The 19288-nt window shown below is 40.6% G+C and overlaps 1 protein-coding gene across 1 annotated transcript in view; it reads right to left on the reverse strand.

Moving 5' to 3' along the window:
- Nucleotides 1-19288, reverse strand: part of CDKAL1 (CDK5 regulatory subunit associated protein 1 like 1) — a 645112-nt gene that overhangs the window by 409596 nt on the left and 216228 nt on the right. The window contains exon 7 of the mRNA XM_065398726.1: nt 13766-13814. Coding sequence (XP_065254798.1) covers nt 13766-13814 — 49 coding nt within the window. The remainder of the gene's footprint in view (nt 1-13765; nt 13815-19288) is intronic.

The raw sequence follows: 19288 nt of genomic DNA on the forward strand, positions 1-19288 counted from the left end.
GGGGGTGATCGGGTCAAGTAGAACTTGGCAAGGAAAGGCCAAGCTGAAGACAGACAATATGCATTTAGGCTTTTGTTATTTCTAACTTTCTGCATTCAATGTTTCTGTGGATAAATAAATCATACTATGATTTGAACAAGCTGTTCTCTGACACTGCATTTAACAGCTGCTCCCCGCTCCCAGCATGGATTCTATATAACAGAGGCCAAAACCAGTTGGTCCTACTGGAGGTAAGATGGATGTAGAGTGACCACCTTTGTTGGATGGAAATAAGGGAAAACCACAAAAAAAAACAAAGGACAATGCTTTATTTTAAGGGACATTTTAGTGGAACACCATTTCCTTTAGCATATAGAATCATAGAATACCAGGGTTGGAAGGGACCTCAGGAGGTCATCTAGTCCAACCCCCTGCTCAAAGCAGGACCAATCCCCAACTAAATCATCCATGTCATATCATGTATTGTTCTCTCAAGTGTACATTTCTACCGCACCCAAGTATATACAATGCAATCATTATGAGTGTGACAGCGTACCCCATAAGGCTTTATGGGTGGCTGTTTATAAATGTATGTATGATATAACTGAAATATGTTTTGTGCGGCCTGTGCCATGTAACATATCTCCGTAAAGGTTATGGTCCACTATATCTATTCTTCCTTTGTACTTATATACCATTTTCTACTTGAGGTTAAGAATATGGGCTGTATGCTTGCTTGATTTCTAAGTAAGCTTGGTGAAGCATTTGGTCAGCTTCTTTAGGAAGGAATTTGCCAGGTTAAGTACCTGATCGAGAAACACTTGGGGAACAATGCATCTTGGAATGCTCCAATCCACATAAGAAGTCTTCCTGGAGACATGCAAGATACCATGTGGACAATGGCGTCGGCCTGTAAAGACTGAGTCATGCAGGGGCATGTGACTTGCCCAGGTGTCTCCAAAACTCCATCTTGGAGCTGGACTTTGCATAGGAGGGAGGAGGGGGGTCTCCTCCCACAAGAGAGAGCCTATTTATACCTGGGGGAGACCCCTCCATTTTGGTCTTCAGCTGGCTAAAGAAGGAGCCTCTCCACTCCCCCCAGGATACTTGAAAGAAACTGGAACAAAAGACAGAGACTACAGGGGTTGTGAGAGATTGCTGGACCCAGGCTAAAGGGAGATTAGCCTGTAAAAGGGAGCATTCTGGAACTGGTGAGGAACTTATCTGTATTTAGTTTGATTAGGCATAGATTTGCGCATTTTATTTTATTTTGCTTGTGACTTACTTTGTTCTGTCTGTTACTACTTTGAACCACTTAAATCCTACTGTCTGTATTTAATAAAATCACTTTTTATTTAGTAATTTACTCAGAGTATGTATTAATACCTGGGGGAGCAAACAACTGTGCATATCTCTCTATCAGTGTTATAGAGGGCGAACAATTTATGAGTTCGCCCTGCATAAACTTTATGCAGGGTAAAACGGATTTATCTGGGTTTAGACCCCATTGGGAGTTGGGCATCTGAGTGCTATAGACAAGCACACTCCTGTGAGCTGGTTTTCAGGTAAACTTGCAGCTTTGGGACAAGTGATTCAGACCCTGAGTCTTTGTTAGAGCAAACTGGAGTGTCTGGCTCAGCAAGACAGGGTGCTGGAATCCTGAGCTGGCAGGGAAAACAGAAGCAGGGGTAGTCTTTGCACATTGGGTGGCAGCTCCCAAGGGGGTTTCTGTGATCCAACCCGTCACAATGAGCTTCAATTTGATGTTTAAAATAAGGGACAGGTGGTCACACTAAGGGACAGATCAATTAAATAAATGGTCAGCCTATACAAATGGTATAAGAGGTGCTGTAACCTGATGGTCCAGACAAAAGTGGAGAGGATTCCACTCAGAGAAGTGCAGGTATAGGCTTGTCACTTGAAAGAAGTGCCCACTGAGATCCAAAGAGAGGTTGCAGATATAGCTCACTTGTGAACAGTTATGCTGTTTAGTTTTCTTTAACTGGAGAATTCAAATGTGACACAGCAAGATGATAAATGTTCCATAATTTCAACCCAGTCCCCAGTGGACACTACTGCTTTTTGCTAGCACACACTTCTTTAAACCACATTCAGACGGAAAAACAACCAGCTGAAGAGTTGAAACTGGTGCAGTCAAAAAGATAACCTTCCAGTGGTAGCGGGTAGCACTGAGTGCAAATTCCTGCTCTTAATATTCTCCTTGCAACACTTCATTGTCTCCCTAAACTGCTGGAGACGTCAAAGGAAAATATAAGCCATTGTTCATTTTACAGCAGTGACACTAGACTGAGGCTTGCAAGCTGCAAGTGGCTCTTTAATGAAGCATCCTTAAATGCAGCACATGATATTAAAACACTTGTGATTTAATTATTAACTAGTCTAAGTTATTAACCAATCAGGATGCTTTTACTATGTTATTAACCTCCTGCAGTTGATAAAATAGTAATAGTTGGTCAGTTTTGCTTTGAGAAGAATATCCAGCCACATGTAATAGTCTGTATTTTAAATTTTAAAAGGACAGGATGGATATTAATCAGCACCCTTATAAATCAAGATTTCGGATTACGGGAATTCCCAAATTAATGCAAGAATGAAATTATTTATGTTACGAAAACCCCTAACCTGGTTTTCTAGCTGGTCACAGAAAATTTCAGGAAAGATTATTATTATTTATATGGGCATAGCTCCCAAAGGTCTAATCCAGCGTTGAAGTAGGGGGCACAATAGCAGGAATTGTCGCTGACTCCTTGAATTAAGTTTTAAGATGTAACACGTGAATGTAAAACAATGGGAGGAAAGGGGGGGGCGGAAGAGAGGATGAGTTTAACAGTAATAATATAATGCTATTATCCAGGTTAACAATGTGTACAACTTGATGGCTCTGAATCTTTTAAACTTTTATCATCATTTAGACAGTTCCTCATCAAGCCATAATCCCCTGAACTCCTTCTCTGTACACACACATTAGAACATAAGAACATAAGAACATAAGAAAGGCCGTACTGGGTCAGACCAAAGGTCCATCTAGCCCAGTATCTGTCTACCGACAGTGGCCAATGCCAGGTGCCCCAGAGGGAGTGAACCTAACAGGCAATGATCAAGTGATCTCTCTCCTGCCATCCATCTCCATCCTCTGACGAACAGAGGCTAGGGACACCATTCTTACCCATCCTGGCTAATAGCCATTTATGGACTTAGCCACCATGAATTTATCCAGTCCCCTTTTAAACATTGTTATAGTCCTAGCCTTCACAACCTCCTCAGGTAAGGAGTTCCACAAGTTGACTGTGCGCTGCGTGAAGAAGAACTTCCTTTTATTTGTTTTAAACCTGCTGCCTATTAATTTCTTTTGGTGACCCCTAGTTCTTGTATTATGGGAATAAGTAAATAACTTTTCCTTATCCACTTTCTCAACATCACTCATGATTTTATATACCTCTATCATGTCCCCCCTTAGTCTTCTCTTTTCCAAACTGAAGAGTCCTAGCCTCTTTAATCTTTCCTCATATGGGACCCTCTCTAAACCCTTAATCATTTTAGTTGCTCTTTTCTAGTGCTAGAATATCTTTTTTGAGGTGAGGAGACCACATCTGTACACAGTATTCGAGATGTGGGCGAACCATGGATTTATATAAGGGCAATAATATATTCTCAGTCTTATTCTCTATCCCCTTTTTAATGATTCCTAACATCCTGTTTGCTTTTTTGACCGCCTCTGCACACTGCGTGGACATCTTTAGAGAACTATCCACGATGACGCCAAGATCTTTTTCCTGACTCGTTGTAGCTAAATTAGCCCCCATCATGTTGTATGTATAGTTGGGGTTATTTTTTCCAATGTGCATTACTTTACATTTATCCACATTAAATTTCATTTGCCATTTTGTTGCCCAATCACTTAGTTTTGTGAGATCTTTTTGAAGTTCTTCACAATCTGCTTTGGTCTTAACTATCTTGAGTAGTTTAGTATCATCTGCAAACTTTGCCACCTCACTGTTTACCCCTTTCTCCAGATCATTTATGAATAAATTGAATAGGATAGGTCCTAGGACTGACCCTTGGGGAACACCACTAGTTACCCCTCTCCATTCTGAGAATTTACCATTAATTCCTACCCTTTGTTCCCTGTCCTTTAACCAGTTCTCAATCCATGAAAGGACCTTCCCTTTTATCCCATGACAGCTTAATTTACGTAAGAGCCTTTGGTGAGGGACCTTGTCAAAGGCTTTCTGGAAATCTAAGTACACTATGTCCACCGGATCCCCCTTGTCCACATGTTTGTTGACCCCTTCAAAGAACTCTAATAGATTAGTAAGACACGATTTCCCTTTACAGAAACCATGTTGACTATTGCTCAAGAGTTTATGTTTTTCTATGTGTCTGACAATTTTGTTCTTTACTATTGTTTCAACTAATTTGCCCGGTACCGACGTTAGACTTACCGGTCTGTAATTGCCGGGATCACCCCTAGAGCCCTTTTTAAATATTGGCGTTACATTAGCTAACTTCCAGTCATTGGGTACCGAAGCCGATTTAAAGGACAGGTTACAAACCTTAGTTAATAGTTCCGCAACTTCACATTTGAGTTCTTTCAGAACTCTTGGGTGAATGCCATCTGGTCCCGGTGACTTGTTAATGTTGAGTTTATCAATTAATTCCAAAACCTCCTCTAGTGATACTTCAATCTGTGACAGTTCCTCAGATTTGTCACCTACAAAAGCCAGCTCAGGTTTGGGAATCTCCCTAACATCCTCAGCCGTGAAGACTGAAGCAAAGAATCCATTTAGTTTCTCCGCAATGACTTTATCATCTTTAAGCGCTCCTTTTGTATTTTCATCGTCAAGGGGCCCCACTGGTTGTTTAGCAGGCTTCCTGCTTCTGATGTACTTAAAAAACATTTTGTTATTACCTTTGGAGTTTTTGGCTAGCCGTTCTTCAAACTCCTCTTTGGCTTTTCTTATTACACTCTTGCACTTAAGTTGGCAGTGTTTGTGCTCCTTTCTATTTGCCTCACTAGGATTTGACTTCCACTTTCAGCTCAGGTTTGGGAATCTCCCTAACATCCTCAGCCGTGAAGACTGAAGCAAAGAATCCATTTAGTTTCTCCGCAATGACTTTATCATCTTTAAGCGCTCCTTTTGTATTTTCATCGTCAAGGGGCCCCACTGGTTGTTTAGCAGGCTTCCTGCTTCTGATGTACTTAAAAAACATTTTGTTATTACCTTTGGAGTTTTTGGCTAGCCGTTCTTCAAACTCCTCTTTGGCTTTTCTTATTACACTCTTGCACTTAAGTTGGCAGTGTTTGTGCTCCTTTCTATTTGCCTCACTAGGATTTGACTTCCACTTTTTAAAGGAAGTCTTTTTATCTCTCACTGCTTCTTTTACATGGTTGTTAAGCCACGGTGGCTCTTTTTTAGTTCTTTTACTGTTTTTCTTAATTTGGGGTATACATTGAAGTTGAGCCTCTATTATGGTGTCTTTAAAAAGGGCCCACGCAACTTGCAGGGATTTCACTTTAGTCACTGAACCTTTTAACTTTTGTCTAACTAACCCCCTCATTTTTGTATAGTTCCCCCTTTTGAAATTAAAGGCCACAGTGTTGGGCAGTTGAGGTGTTCTTCCCACCACAGGGATGTTGAATGCTATTGTATTATGGTCACTATTTCCAAGCGGTCCCGCTATAGTTACCTCTTGGACCAGCTCCTGCGCTCCACTCAGGATTAAATCTAGAGTCGCCTCTCCCCTTGTGGGTTCCCGTACCAGCTGCTCCATGAAGTAAAGTATCGAGAAATTTTATCTCTGCATTTCGTCCTGAAGTGAAATGTTCCCAGTCAATATGGGGATAATTGAAATCCCCCACTATTATTGGGTTCTTAATTTTGATAGCCTCTCTAATTTCCCTTAGCATTTCATCATCACTATTACTGTCCTGGTCAGGTGGTCGATAATAGATACCTAATGTTATATTTTTACTAGAGCATGAAATTTCTATCCATAGAGACTCTATGGAACCTGTGGATTCGCTTAAGATTTTTACTTCATTTGAATCTACACTTTCTTTAACATATAGTGCCACTCCTCCCCCTGCACGGCCTGTTCTGTCCTTCCGATATATTTTGTACCCCGGAATGATTGTGTCCCATTGATTGCTCTCAGTCCACCAGGTTTCTGTGATGCCTATTATATCTATATCCTCCTTTATCACAAGGCACTCTAGTTCACCCATCTTATTATTTAGACTTCTGGCATTTGTGTACAAGCACTTTAAAAACTTGTCCCTGTTTATTAGCCTGTCTTTTTCTGATGTGTCAGATTCTTTTTTATGTGGCTGTTTATCATCTGATCCGGCCCTTACATTATACTTTTCAGTCCTCTGCTCCTGACTATAACCTGGAGATTCTCTATCATCAGACTCTCCCCTAAGGGAAGTCTGTGTCCGATCCACACGCTCCTCTGCAGCAGTCGGCTTTCCCCCATCTCCTAGTTTAAAAACTGCTCTACAACCTTTTTAATGTTTAGTGCCAGCAGTCTGGTTCCACTTTGGTTTAGGTGGAGCCCATCTCTCCTGTATAGGCTCCTCCCATCCCAGAAGTTTCCCCAGTTCCTAATGAACGTGAACCCCTCCTCTCTACACCATCGTCTCATCCACGCATTGAGACTCTGAAGCTCTGCCTGCCTACCTGGCCCTGCGCGTGGAACTGGGAGCATTTCTGAAAATGCCACCATAGAGGTCCTGGATTTCAGTCTCTTCCCTAGCAGCCTAAATTTGGCTTCCAGGACATCTCTCCTACCCTGCTCACTGCTTATTCATTTAAGCCTCACTGCTTATTCATTTTTGTGTTATCTTCCTTATATATACACACAGTTTCTCTGTCCTTCCTTCCTGCTCTGTGCCTCTCTAATTCCCCACAATTTGTTCCTCTCTACAATTGTTCTGTCTTTCCCCCCTAACTTCACCTCCTCTTATCATTATTTCTCTTTTCTCTCTAGGGGGCTGGCAGAGCTCCCACCCTCTCTCTCTTCCTCTAACAGCTTCTATCCCTCCTCAAGTTGAACTTCAGTCACAAATTGCCAATTTTCCAGACAGTACAACAAATATTACATTTAACTCAGCCTGACTCCTACAGTTTTTATTCTTTATTTTGGCTCTTATTCTTTCAGCATCTCTCTTAATGTGAGGCTGCTTGTCCCCAACAATTATGAAGATGTAGAAAGGTGAGAACATTTTAGTCTTGAAACATTATCAGAACGGTGAAATCAGACAACGCATGCAATTATTATTTAATGTACTGGCAAAAGAGACACTTATTATTTAGACAATCTTATAAGTAAGGATACTATATTTTAGCACATACAATATACACCCCACTTATATGCTCACCTTTAGGTGAACTACTAAAATACTATCAGTGATTCATAATTAGTTAACATATGAGGTCAATTAAACAGTTGGCAAACATTGGTTAATATTTAAACTAGGAATGGATGGGCTACTTCACCAGACAGGTCAATGTGACTGAAAGCTAGAGAGGTTATGTGAAGTATGAAAGGTTCAAGCCTGAAGTAATTTCCTTTGCTTGTTTTCAACAATCAAGTCCAGTGACCCATTATAACACTGTATTTTGTGAAAACGTCAGACAGACACAATGTGATTCAATCTGCACTTATAGTCTCCCCATGCCCCAAGAGTGGAATAAATTGTGTACGAATACTACAGTTCTAGCCCCTACAGAAAAGAAAATATCCCCCACAGAACAATTTAACTTCAAGAGGAAATTTAAAAGTAAGCTGATGTCTAAGAAAAAGAAATACCCCAACCTTTAACATCTACAATGGCTTTAAGGGTCTGAATTAGTGAAAAGTGGAAATTAAAAATTAAAAAATATGGTAAGAGCTAGCAGTTACGGCCCCTCCTTCAAGTCTACAATGAGTGTAAAGCTTATTCCTTTGCCCACCATTGTATATACTTTTTAAAACAACGTTACACACACACACACACACACACACACACCCTATTACAAAAATTAGGGTTTTACAATCATATAGAAAATGTTGACTTGTAAATGTGACCAGCATAGATACAGATATCCTGCGGCTCCCATCAGTGTGGAAGGCCTACTTTATTGGTCCACCAGCTGAAAATGATGACCCCAAATGAGTTTCAAATGTTTCTACAGGGTGAATACCTGCAAACAGAGGCATTTCGTTCATGAAAGCATTAACATAATATGATCATATTCTCTCCTAGATCACTGACACAGTAATTCCACCCTTTTCCCTATTCATTATGTCATCTTCACAGATCATCTTGGAATACAGAGCTGTGACAGATTACATGTCTGGGAAAGAAGTTGGAGTGTCAATGGTGTAAAAAGTCCTCCAAGTCCAACTGCTGTGGCATAGAGAGTATTCAAAGTCTTATGATCTGATATGGCTGTGGTGGAGACAAAAAGTTTTCTTTCCTTCATTATTGAATCTGCATGCTCTTGGAACCATTTCTGGTGCCTGGCAATCTGATGAATCCTGGTTACATCTTGCTGGAAACAAGTCACTGAGAAATTTTCTATTACTTGTCTTATGGGATAAGAATAAATTCAAGTGACTGGTCTCTTCCATGGGGAGAGGTTTTTGCTTGAGTACAAATATCATTTGATACAAGCTTTGACAATAAAAATTACAATTCTGGAATACAAAAACACGGAAGTTATCAAAACTTAAGTGTATTCTGCTGTACAGTAGCCACACAGGATAAGCGGATTCCAAGAAGCTGCAGATATAGTCATATGGTACTAATGGAATGCTTTGGAAATGGTCCTTTACATGGTATAGTTTCCAGAATTTACCAGACACAACAGAATAATACTATGAGAAGTAAGAAATTTCACAGTCAGTTGAAAGAGATTATAGAAGGAATTAAGGCACTTTTAAGAGTTGTGATAAAAGCCGAGGTGATGTAAGAGTTGAAGGCAACTGTCTCTTGAACGCAACTCTGTCAACATAGCTTCCTCAATAGGCTGTTGATATGACGACAAATGTGAATCTTGTCTTGTATCTTGGAGACTTGAGAGGACCGAAGGTAAGCCAAAAAGTAAAGCTACATCATACAAATGTTTGGAGTCTATTTCTAAAATACAGAAAGCTGAAGTGGCCGTTAGGAACATGCAAATATATTATTTTCAAGTCTATGAAGCAAAGACCATCTTTGGGGGTCTATTTTTCAAATCAGTAGGATAAGTCTTCCCTCTGAGGCCTTGTCTTCACTACACAGTTTTGTCAGCAAAAGGCAGTTTTTGTCGACAAACCAGTGGAGATGTACACACTACAATGCTACTTTTGGTGGCAAAACTCTCCTGTTTTGCTGACAAAAAAACCACAACCGCTTGACGAGAGGCACAGAACTTTTTGCGGCAAAGTTAGAGTGACAAAGCGTCAGTGTAGACACTGCATTCATTATGTCACCATAACTGGCCTCCAGGAGATATCCCACAATGCCCACCGTGACTGCTCTGCTCACTTTTTTGAACTCTTCTGTCCTGCATCCTGCTACACAGGCATGCACCCTCCCCTTTAAGTGCCAGGAAGTTCTGAAACTGCTCAGCGTGGAGAGCTCACATAGCTCCTGCCTGGACGACAGGGGAGGGTTGGATCATTGGTCTGTGGAGAGAGAAGGCTCTGGAGAACTTGCAGGGAATCACAGAATCAAAACATTAACTTGAAATCCTGCTCTCCCCGGCACTAGCAATGCACCGGCTGTCAGGCAAGCAGGCTGCTGCTGGGGGAGGGAGCACAGCAGAGCCAGGGAGGGAGGTGGGGGCTGATGTTGGGAGTGTCCCCCTTCCCCGCCTCAGGATTGGTTGCTTCCGGCTGCTGTCTGAACTTAAAGAGACAGCATGCCGACACACTCACTCTCCCCCAACACACACACACACACTCTCCCTTTCCCCCCCAAACTTTAGTTGAAAAGCAGCTGGCAATCTAGTAGAATGCCCATGGAATGATGGGATTGAGAAACCTGCATCATGTGATGCTGTACCTGCTCCATGAGGCACTGCAAACCCTTCCCAAAGCACCGTGTGGCCAATTGCACAGTGGGATAGTTACCCCACAATGCACTGCTCTCTGTGTCAATGCAAGAGTTGCTAACGTGGATGTGTTCTGCCAACACAAGGAGTATAGCGTGGACATGCAACAATGGTTTAAATAAAGCGATGGCTGTATGTCAGCAAAACTTGCGTTGACAAAACTCTGTAGTGTAGACAAGGCCTAAACCTGGACTTCCTGACTAGGATTTAAACAGTGAGAGACCAGACTGAAAATAAAAGCCTCCAGTCTAGTAGAAAGAATTTGGACTAATTTCCACAGAAATTATCCTCTTCTGGGGGTACAGTGATTGTTCTTAATTCATGCAGGTTTTGAACTCACTAATAGAGCTTTTTTTTTTTTTTTTTTTTTTTAGTTTAGTTTAATTGAAGAGGAAATGATTGTGCTGGTGGTCAGGGGAGACTGCTGACATTTTATCAGGTTTATTTTTTCATATCACCTTCAGGATCCATGTATTTTGTACTATTTCAGCTCAAGAAGTCAAAGAAAAATCTCAGAAATAACCCCTTCAGAGTGGAACCTGAGCAAGCATGGACTCAATCTATGAAGACTACTACTCTGGAAACTGGTGCTGGGACAATCTCTCTGTGAACTGTATGAAAAATATTTTCAGACTGCATAAGAATGCTGATGTCTATATCTGACATGCTGTCCTATAGAGCCCTGCTGCTGTGTTCTGTAAGTTTATTCAATTTCGATATCCAGAGTAAACATTATTCAAGTTTGTGGAGAAAAAAATTCTTCAGATAGAAGCAGGAGCATCCCTCATTCACTTCTGAAGGTAGAAGCAGCTCAAATGGGGTTGCTGCAGCTATAGCTATATAGCTGTCTCCAATGCCTCTCAAGCCATCAATATTTATAGCTTTTATGGATGATGGGATGGGACCTACCTAGCAATGAGTTCTCTGGATTGTGAATGAACCTAGAGAGGTTTGCAATCAATCAATAAAATCTGTTCAGTCAGGGAAATATACATCGATTTTTTTTATGAAACATTTAGCCACTCCTCCATGAATTTTCAACAAGAGAGTACAACATCCATGAAATCTTTTCATTTTCCTTTTTAAAATAGCCCAACTAAATTACATCACAATAACCAAGGCTGTGACATTAATTTACTCAGAAATCGGACCTCACAGTTTTGTTGCATTTTTGTTCCACCCCTATACTTTTCTCTAAGGCTGAGGCACCAAAAGTTGTAACAGATGGCACAACAGCCTTACAAAGACATTTGAGTTACATTTGAATTTGCTTGTATTATTTATAACTTATTAGGTATTTTAATTTTTACATATTAAAAAAGTCTAAGTTACTCTTCACCAATTATGCTTTTATTTGCTGTATTTCACTTAGCTTGGAAATGAAAATGCCCTAGTCAATTTCACTCTCTTTATATAAGTATCTAACCAGATTCACACATTCATTCTCATATTTTGGCAGAATGCTCCAATATTTGGGTTTCAAATATGCAGAGGAATATTATTCCTTTAAAATAATTTCCCTTTGAAATCCTTTTTCTAATTACATGGAAACACTTCTATTGGTGTTAAGACTTTTGCAAAAACCAGCTTTTTACATCATCTATATTTGGCATCTAAATGTACTTGCCAATGTCCCTTTTAATGTCCCTTAGTTTCTGTTAGATTTATGTTAAGCATTTTACTTTTACAGTTTGTATTCTCCAGTAAATCTTTGATAAACTCTGAGCCCCACTCCCTTCTGAAAAAAAACCCCAGAAGGGACTGGCATCATCTATCGAATTCAACAGCCCAATTAATCCTTTCTATCCAATTCGTAATTAGGATAAGCAGCAAGGGAACTGAGTCCCGAGGTTATGCACAGTCTCTCTAAACTCTGTTTCCATAATTCTCACTTTTTAAAGTTTAATTTTATATATGGACATTTTTACAAGAAGCTTCAAAACTGGTATTTCAATGAACAGCAACACTTCACAAATGCAATATCAACAGTGAATTACAATTTTTAAATAAATTAGAATCAAATCATTTTTGCCATTGCCACAAATTTCCTAGCTTGCTTTCAAGCCAGACTTAAGTGATAATCTTATTCTGACTCCCTAAAAAACAAAACTAAAAACAAAAACAAAAACACACACAGAAAATCAGAGATTTGAAGCTATGTGTACTTTATAAAAATCATGGTGCTTCCTATCAGAATTTTAATGGTCTTATCTACACCAGCAGATGGATCATCTCATTAAGATGCAAGACACTAATTCTGGATGACACAGCAGCTAAACTTCCTAACAGGTTACCAAGAGCAGCATGATGCTCCTGAGGCAATGACTTACTCATTTAATGCCAGCAAGTACCAAAAGATCACCACAGAGAACTATAATGTTTCTATTTTCAGTATGTTATGAGAACGAAAGCAGGAACAAAAAAAAACTCCATAAAAAGCTTATTCTGTCGCTCTGCCCCAACATACGAGGCCCAATTCTGCCACCCCTACTCTCAGTGGGTAGTACATTATCCCATGGGTAGGTGCACTGAAAGTTTGAGTAGTACTTTACTGTCCAAGTCATTTTACAGACTTCAGTGGCAGTACTCACAGACTAAAGTACAGGTCAAGGTGAATGAGGCAGGCAGAATCTTTTTTTTTTTTTTTTTTTTTTTTTTTTAGGGAATCTGCTTTGCAGTCTTATGTTATGACAAATGATGTCAATTAAAGTAATAGCAAACTGTACTGTGTTTTGGTTGGGAGTACCTAAGGGGGCAGTTTTTATTTTAAAAACAAGACGAAAGCAGTACAAGTGTTATCTTATTCAGCCACTCAAATTATACTTTGTAGAACCTTTAAACTACACTACATAATCTCTTAATAGAAGCAGCTTCTTTACTTAGTTTGGTTTATGCATTTTCATGCTCTGCTCCAAAAACTTATCGTACTCAAGAACAAAAGTTAGAGACAACATCTCATGGACCAGCTGCTTGTTTACATTAAAAGCACAGCCACTTAGGCTGAGCCATGTAGTTTGAATGCTTCATGCAACAGTAATTTTACAACCTGATTGGTAATGGAGACAATGTCATGTAGCCCAGAAAGAACCAGACAAATTGATTAAATAATGAATGTTCACCAGTCAGACTGAAGAAACAATGCACTCTTTACAATACTTCACTGCAAAATATTTTGTGTATATACATGAACACAGCAAGAGTGAACAACCAACATAGTTACACAAGAACCACTAAACCAATAGATTGTTTAGCTGCCCTGTTCAAGAAAGCTTGTAGAAATGAGACGAAATATCTAAATAAACAGAAACTGTGAGAGTTCAAAAGGTATGATAATGAGTTTATAGCACTAAGTAAGATGATCTACACAGAGCAAGGGATCATAAACAACACAAACACAATCCATCTATCCTATTTAGATAGGTAAAAAGGATTTTTAAAATGTGTCCAAAGAATCTTCCACTTTAAAATCTAGTAACCCACAGACCTCATCATATTTTATCTTTGCAACCATTACTTTTGCGATGCATACATTGCATAGTGCATCATTACATGAACAGAAAATCCTTCATTTACTTATCTGATCAAAACAAAAACAGAATGGTGTGGAACATGTCACAGTGTGTCTATTAAATAAAGCTCACAGCATTCAGCAGAACGGCAGTTATTTCAATTGTAAGGCTTACCTTTAATAGTTTCCTCCACAACTTCTACTACACGGTCTATTTGCTGAACCTGAAAAAAAGGACCAGAAGATCAATAAACTAAGCTGTTTTGATGGATCTGAAAAATTCTTGTTTCACATGTATTTCATTCAGTAGTGTGGAAGAAACTAAAATCGTTTTTGGTTATATTTCCACTTAGGATAGTGTTGTGTAGTATTATTTTGTCTTGGGCAGAGAACAGATGATTCTATTCACCTATACTGAAACATTTGTTTTCTATTTCCCAGCAGAAAAAATAACTTCTCTTTAATAGGATAAAAAAGGATCCATGAGCTTCTTTTACACAGTCTTTAAGGTCTGCAGAAATGTTACACAGAGTACCTTGTCAGCGCTAGTAAGCTAAGCTAGGTCAGGCCTGGATAAAAAGTGCAAGAAAAGAGAAAAGCAAGAAATTCCGAAAGTTAAGATCACACTCTAAGCTAAATACATTCTATAGAATACCCTGATTACATATTTCAAATTAGGTTTCATAACTACACCTCTCAAAAGTCCAAAATAGATTTTATTTTTTTTTTAAATTAATTGTTTAATATTGATCAAGAACTGGAAATTTCAGCTCATGAGTTAAACGTTTTAGCAAATCGTGATAATTTTAAAACTGTGGGCATTAAAAAAGAAGCCTGGTTGCATTCCTAACCTAAAATAGTTGTGATCACTGCCCTTCTCTTATTGTGCAATGGGGAAATTCACTTATGAAATTCTTAAACCCTTTTAAAATCAATATGTTGAGCTCAAAGAAAAAAAACACAGTACATTGCACTTTCATTTTCTTGGGATACGGTCAAGAAATATATTTCTTGAAAGTGTATGTCCAGAGGATTTATGTAAGTTACTGGAACTTCAATACTACAGTGATGACAAGTGAGATACCAGGAGGACAAGACTCAAGGTGCGTATTGCACTATGTGGCTCCAATATAAAGTACCTCTAACTGAAATTAAAGGGAATTGCTTGGCTGGAGTCCCATGCATTTAGGAAGAAAGGATGTTGACTTCCAATTTTAAAATCTGTGGAACAAAATATTTTACTTGACCTAGAAAAATATATCTACACTGGAATATTCTTTATGTTGTCACTGAAAATAAAATAATTTGTTAATACACAGATAAAATGATCATATGTAATTACAGCACAACTCATTCTACTATATACCTTTTTCATCATTACTATTTTAGTTACTCACACATCACTTTCTTTCCTCTACTCACTTGCATGTATAATGACAATCTCTGCACCAAAAATCAATCAATCATGTGTGATTGAGTGGTTTACCTCTCCAAGGACACCAGAAGTCCCCATCAGGAGACATCTTCATATTAAGGGAAACAACAGAGGGTCCTGTGGCACCTTTAAGACTAACAGAAGTATTGGGAGCATAAGCTTTCGTGGGTAAGAACCTCACTTCTTCAGATGCAAGTAATGGAAATCTCCAGAGGCAGGTATAAATCAGTATGGAGATTATACCTGCCTCTGGAGATTTCCATTACTTGCATCTGAAGAAGTGAGGTTCTTACCCATGAAAGCTTATGCTCCCAATACTTCTGTTAGTCTTAAAGGTGCCACAGGACCCTCTGTTGCTTTTTACAGATTCAGACTAACACGGCTACCCCTCTGATAAGGGAAACAGTACTTCTTGATATAAGATTTCTCTCCCAATAATATCCCCTGGAGCATTTTTAAAAGGGGCCTGACTCTTTTACACAATGTACAGATAAAAAGAAACTTTACCCTCCTGTAATTTAATCCTCAGCCTTACTTCAAAATTTGAATGTAAAAGATTTTACTTACCTGTATTGTAACTGTTGCTCTTCGTGATGTGGGTGCAGGTATGTATTCCAGTGGGTGTGCACATGCCCAGGGCACAAAGCCAGAGAACTCTGCCTAGCAGCACACACAGGGCAGCACTCACTCCCTGTGCCTCAAAGCCCTGCATGGGGACATAACACCACTTTTCAGACCACTTAGCTGGGAAGCAGGAATGAAATAGATATTCCAGAGGAATTTAGCAGGCTCCAAAAGGGCTTCATTTATCTGGAGAATTACTCTCTCTGGGGCTGAGGACTGGCGGATATCCAGCAACATGTGTGTGTTCTCTTGCATGTACTCGGTCTGGATCCCGAAAGTCTGATACAGATACCTGAGAGGGTCTTGGTATGACAGAGTCATCAGGCACTGGTGAAGAAGAGTCCGGTATTGCAGGGTCATCCAAAAAGAAAGGAGGACCAATGGAGGCTGAGGAGGTGGTGAAGGGGAGAGGTTCAGGTACCTGCACGAGAGGGTCAGACTGGACCAGCTCAGGAAGAATAACCTCTGACTGCAAGTGTAGTAGAGGGAGCAGTAATCCGTCATCTTCCCTGGGCTGAATCAAGAGCGGGAACTCCCAGACTGAGTCACACTCCAAAGAGGCCACTGGGAATAGTGGTAGGGCATTGGTGGCCAGTAGGTAGTAGGCCAGGGACTGCTATCTCTACGGCTAGAATGGTGCTGATGCCAGTACCGATGGTGATCCAAGGATTGAGAACAGTGCTTTGATGGTGAGAAGGAAGAGGAAGAAGTCTCCAAACAAGATCTTGAGGAGCCCTCGGAGTCATCCAGTGGGAATGGAGGAGCCACCCCCGAGGAAGCAAATAAATGGTCAGCCTCATCTGGAACCCAATATGAAGTCATCACTGGTGCTGAGGATCAAGGAGCAGTTGATACTATTGGTTCCTGAAGAGACATTGCCCTATAGCCAGCACTTGAGCAAACGAGGGTGCTGAAACCGAGGTCAGCATTGAATCCAGCGAAGGGGTCTGTAATACATACATCATCGGTGTCAAAGACAGTGTCTGTGCCAATGAGCCTCTCAGTACCGCAAAGGACGTTGACTGCAACCTTGCAGTCTGAGCCCCAGATGGTGCAGAATGCAGTGCAGTGCAGATGAGCAAGACAGCTCTGCAACTCAAACAGACTGTGCCAGTGGTGCAGCAGAAGGGGACAATGTAGAAGGCGCTGCAACTGATAGCCTCTGAACTACAGGAGAATCAGGAGCATAAAGGAAGAGCAGGTCTGACGCTGCCGGATATGCCAACAGTGTGGAGACAGTCAGTGCCAATGCTGCCATCATTGTTACAGGACTCAATGGACACCACATGGTGGGAACCGCAGACAACATTACAGAGTCCAACTGATCTGAGCATGATACCGGGGAGCAGTTAGACGAACCAGCTCCATCATGCATACCAGAGGCCTCAAAGTGCCAGTCAGCACTCCTCTGAGGTGACTAACAGGAGTCCCCCTGAGTCCTGGAATGGTCCCGATTGGTCTTATGGGACCTCTTCCTCAGAGGACCCGAAGAAGGAGAATAATCCATCCTTCTTCCAAGGGAAAGCCGTGAATCTTGAGCCAGGTATCACATTTCATGTTGGCTCTGAAGAAAAGCTGGATAATCTGAGGTCCCCAGTGCCTGAAGAGATGCTGTTTCAGCTGCTAGTTTATCATCAACTGTGTCCTCTTCTTAAAAAACCTGCATATAAAGCACCTTTAATGTGCCCAACAAACATCAGGTGTGGGGGGTCACTATTGGGGATAGCTACCCCACAAGACAGACAAAGTTTAAACCCTAGTGAGGGCATCATCTAGGGCAACTATCTATCCGACGTACTGTAACTAAACCTAAGGGTACTACTTTAAGTACACTAACAATGAACCAGGTAGAATAAATTCCCAGGGAAACTGAGAAAAAACTGTGTGAAGAAAATCACCACACAGAATGCTCCAATTCTAGCTGCAGGCAGTAAGAAGGAACTGCAAGGGTTTGGGGGCAGCAATGCCCTTGAACATCCAAGGATAGTGCAAAAGCCAGAAGGCACAAGAACCATCCCTATAGGTACTTCTGGGCAAAGTTATCTTTTTAAAGATAGATATTATGTTTGCCCTTTTCCAGTCCTCTGGGACCTCATCCATCCTCCATAAATTCTCAAAGATAATTGCTAGCAGTTCCGAGATTGCTTCAGGTAGTTCCTTAAGTGCCCTAGGATGAACTTCATCAAACCCCGCTGACTTGAATATATCTAACTTATCTAAATAATCTTTAACCTGTTCTTTCCCTATTTTGGCTTGGATTCCTTCTCCCTTGTTGGTAATATTAATTATGTTGAATATCTGGTCGCCATTAACCTTTCCGGGGAAGACTGAAGCAAAAGAGGCATTAAACACCTCAGCCTTCTTGATGTCATCCATTATTAGTTCTCTTTTCCATTAAGTAAAGGACCTACACTTTGCCTTTTATGTCCCTTGCTAGGTGAACATGGTTGGAAATTTCTATGAAATATTTTGATGTACCATTAAATACAATGTTAACAAGAAATTGTTCTATCATATTGCTGGTTTTTTGTAGTCTACTAATTATAGGACAAATAGAAATGTTTATTAGAAGTGACACTTTTGAGAGCGTTGCTTTCTATTTACACACCAAATTTTCAGACTGAACACTTCGGTGTTTGAAATACAGTCACCTTGCAGCCTGGCTTTACAGACTCAAGCATATCTACCTGAATAAGCAGTAACAGATATTTAAACCAGAGGCCAATCAATTGAGCAGCACGTGTTAAGAGAGCTCTCTGCATGAAACCACTCTTCTTCACAGCGTTGAAAAGCAAATCTGCACCTATATGCTGGGTTTATAGCTCTCCAACCAGATTTGCCATTTAAAATCATTCCACATAAAATTCAACCCAATTTATTCCTTTCCTGAAATACACATTGGGAATTCATGTTTGTAAAGGCTTCTATCTAGGATGGCACAGAGCGTAAGCCTCACAAACATTAATGCATTCTAGCCTTGTAAACCCCTGTAAGGTAAGGAAGTATTATCCTTATTTTACAGATGCCAGTATACAGTAGATTCACTTAATAGCACTCTTGGTTCCAGCTAAAAGCTGTTATTATCCAGAAGCTGCCAATAAGCAGAGGGCACTGTTTTCAGGGGGATACATAGAAAAATGAGCATGGAACAATGATACATTGCCCAGAACAATAGTTCTGAAACTGTTTATTAACTTTCAGTACTAAAGAAAACCAAACATGGCAAACAGTAATGGATACATATTATAGCAGCGGTTCTCAAACGTTAACAACCCAAGGCCCCCCGTTTTGATTTAAACATTTTCGCGGACTCCCAAGCCTCCCGCTAAGGAGGGAAGTGCCTTGCCTCCACTCCACCCCTTCCCCCAAGGCACCGCCCCTGCCCAACCCTGCCACTCCTCTTCCATGCCTCTTTCTGCCCCCTCCCCCAAGCACGCCCCGGCCCTGCTCCTCCCCCTCCCTCCCAGCGCCTCCTGCACACCGCTGAATAGCTGTTCCCCGGAGGCGCTGGGAGGGAGAGGTAGGAGGATCCCAGTTTGAGAAACACTGAATTACAGTGTACCACAATACTTAGCACAAACTTAGGACATTTCAGCTTGCTGTGTGTCACAAGAAATACTGTAAAGTGGAACAAATTTA

This window comes from Emys orbicularis, chromosome 2, assembly GCF_028017835.1.
Source record: "Emys orbicularis isolate rEmyOrb1 chromosome 2, rEmyOrb1.hap1, whole genome shotgun sequence".
Classification (NCBI taxonomy): Eukaryota; Metazoa; Chordata; order Testudines; family Emydidae; genus Emys; species Emys orbicularis.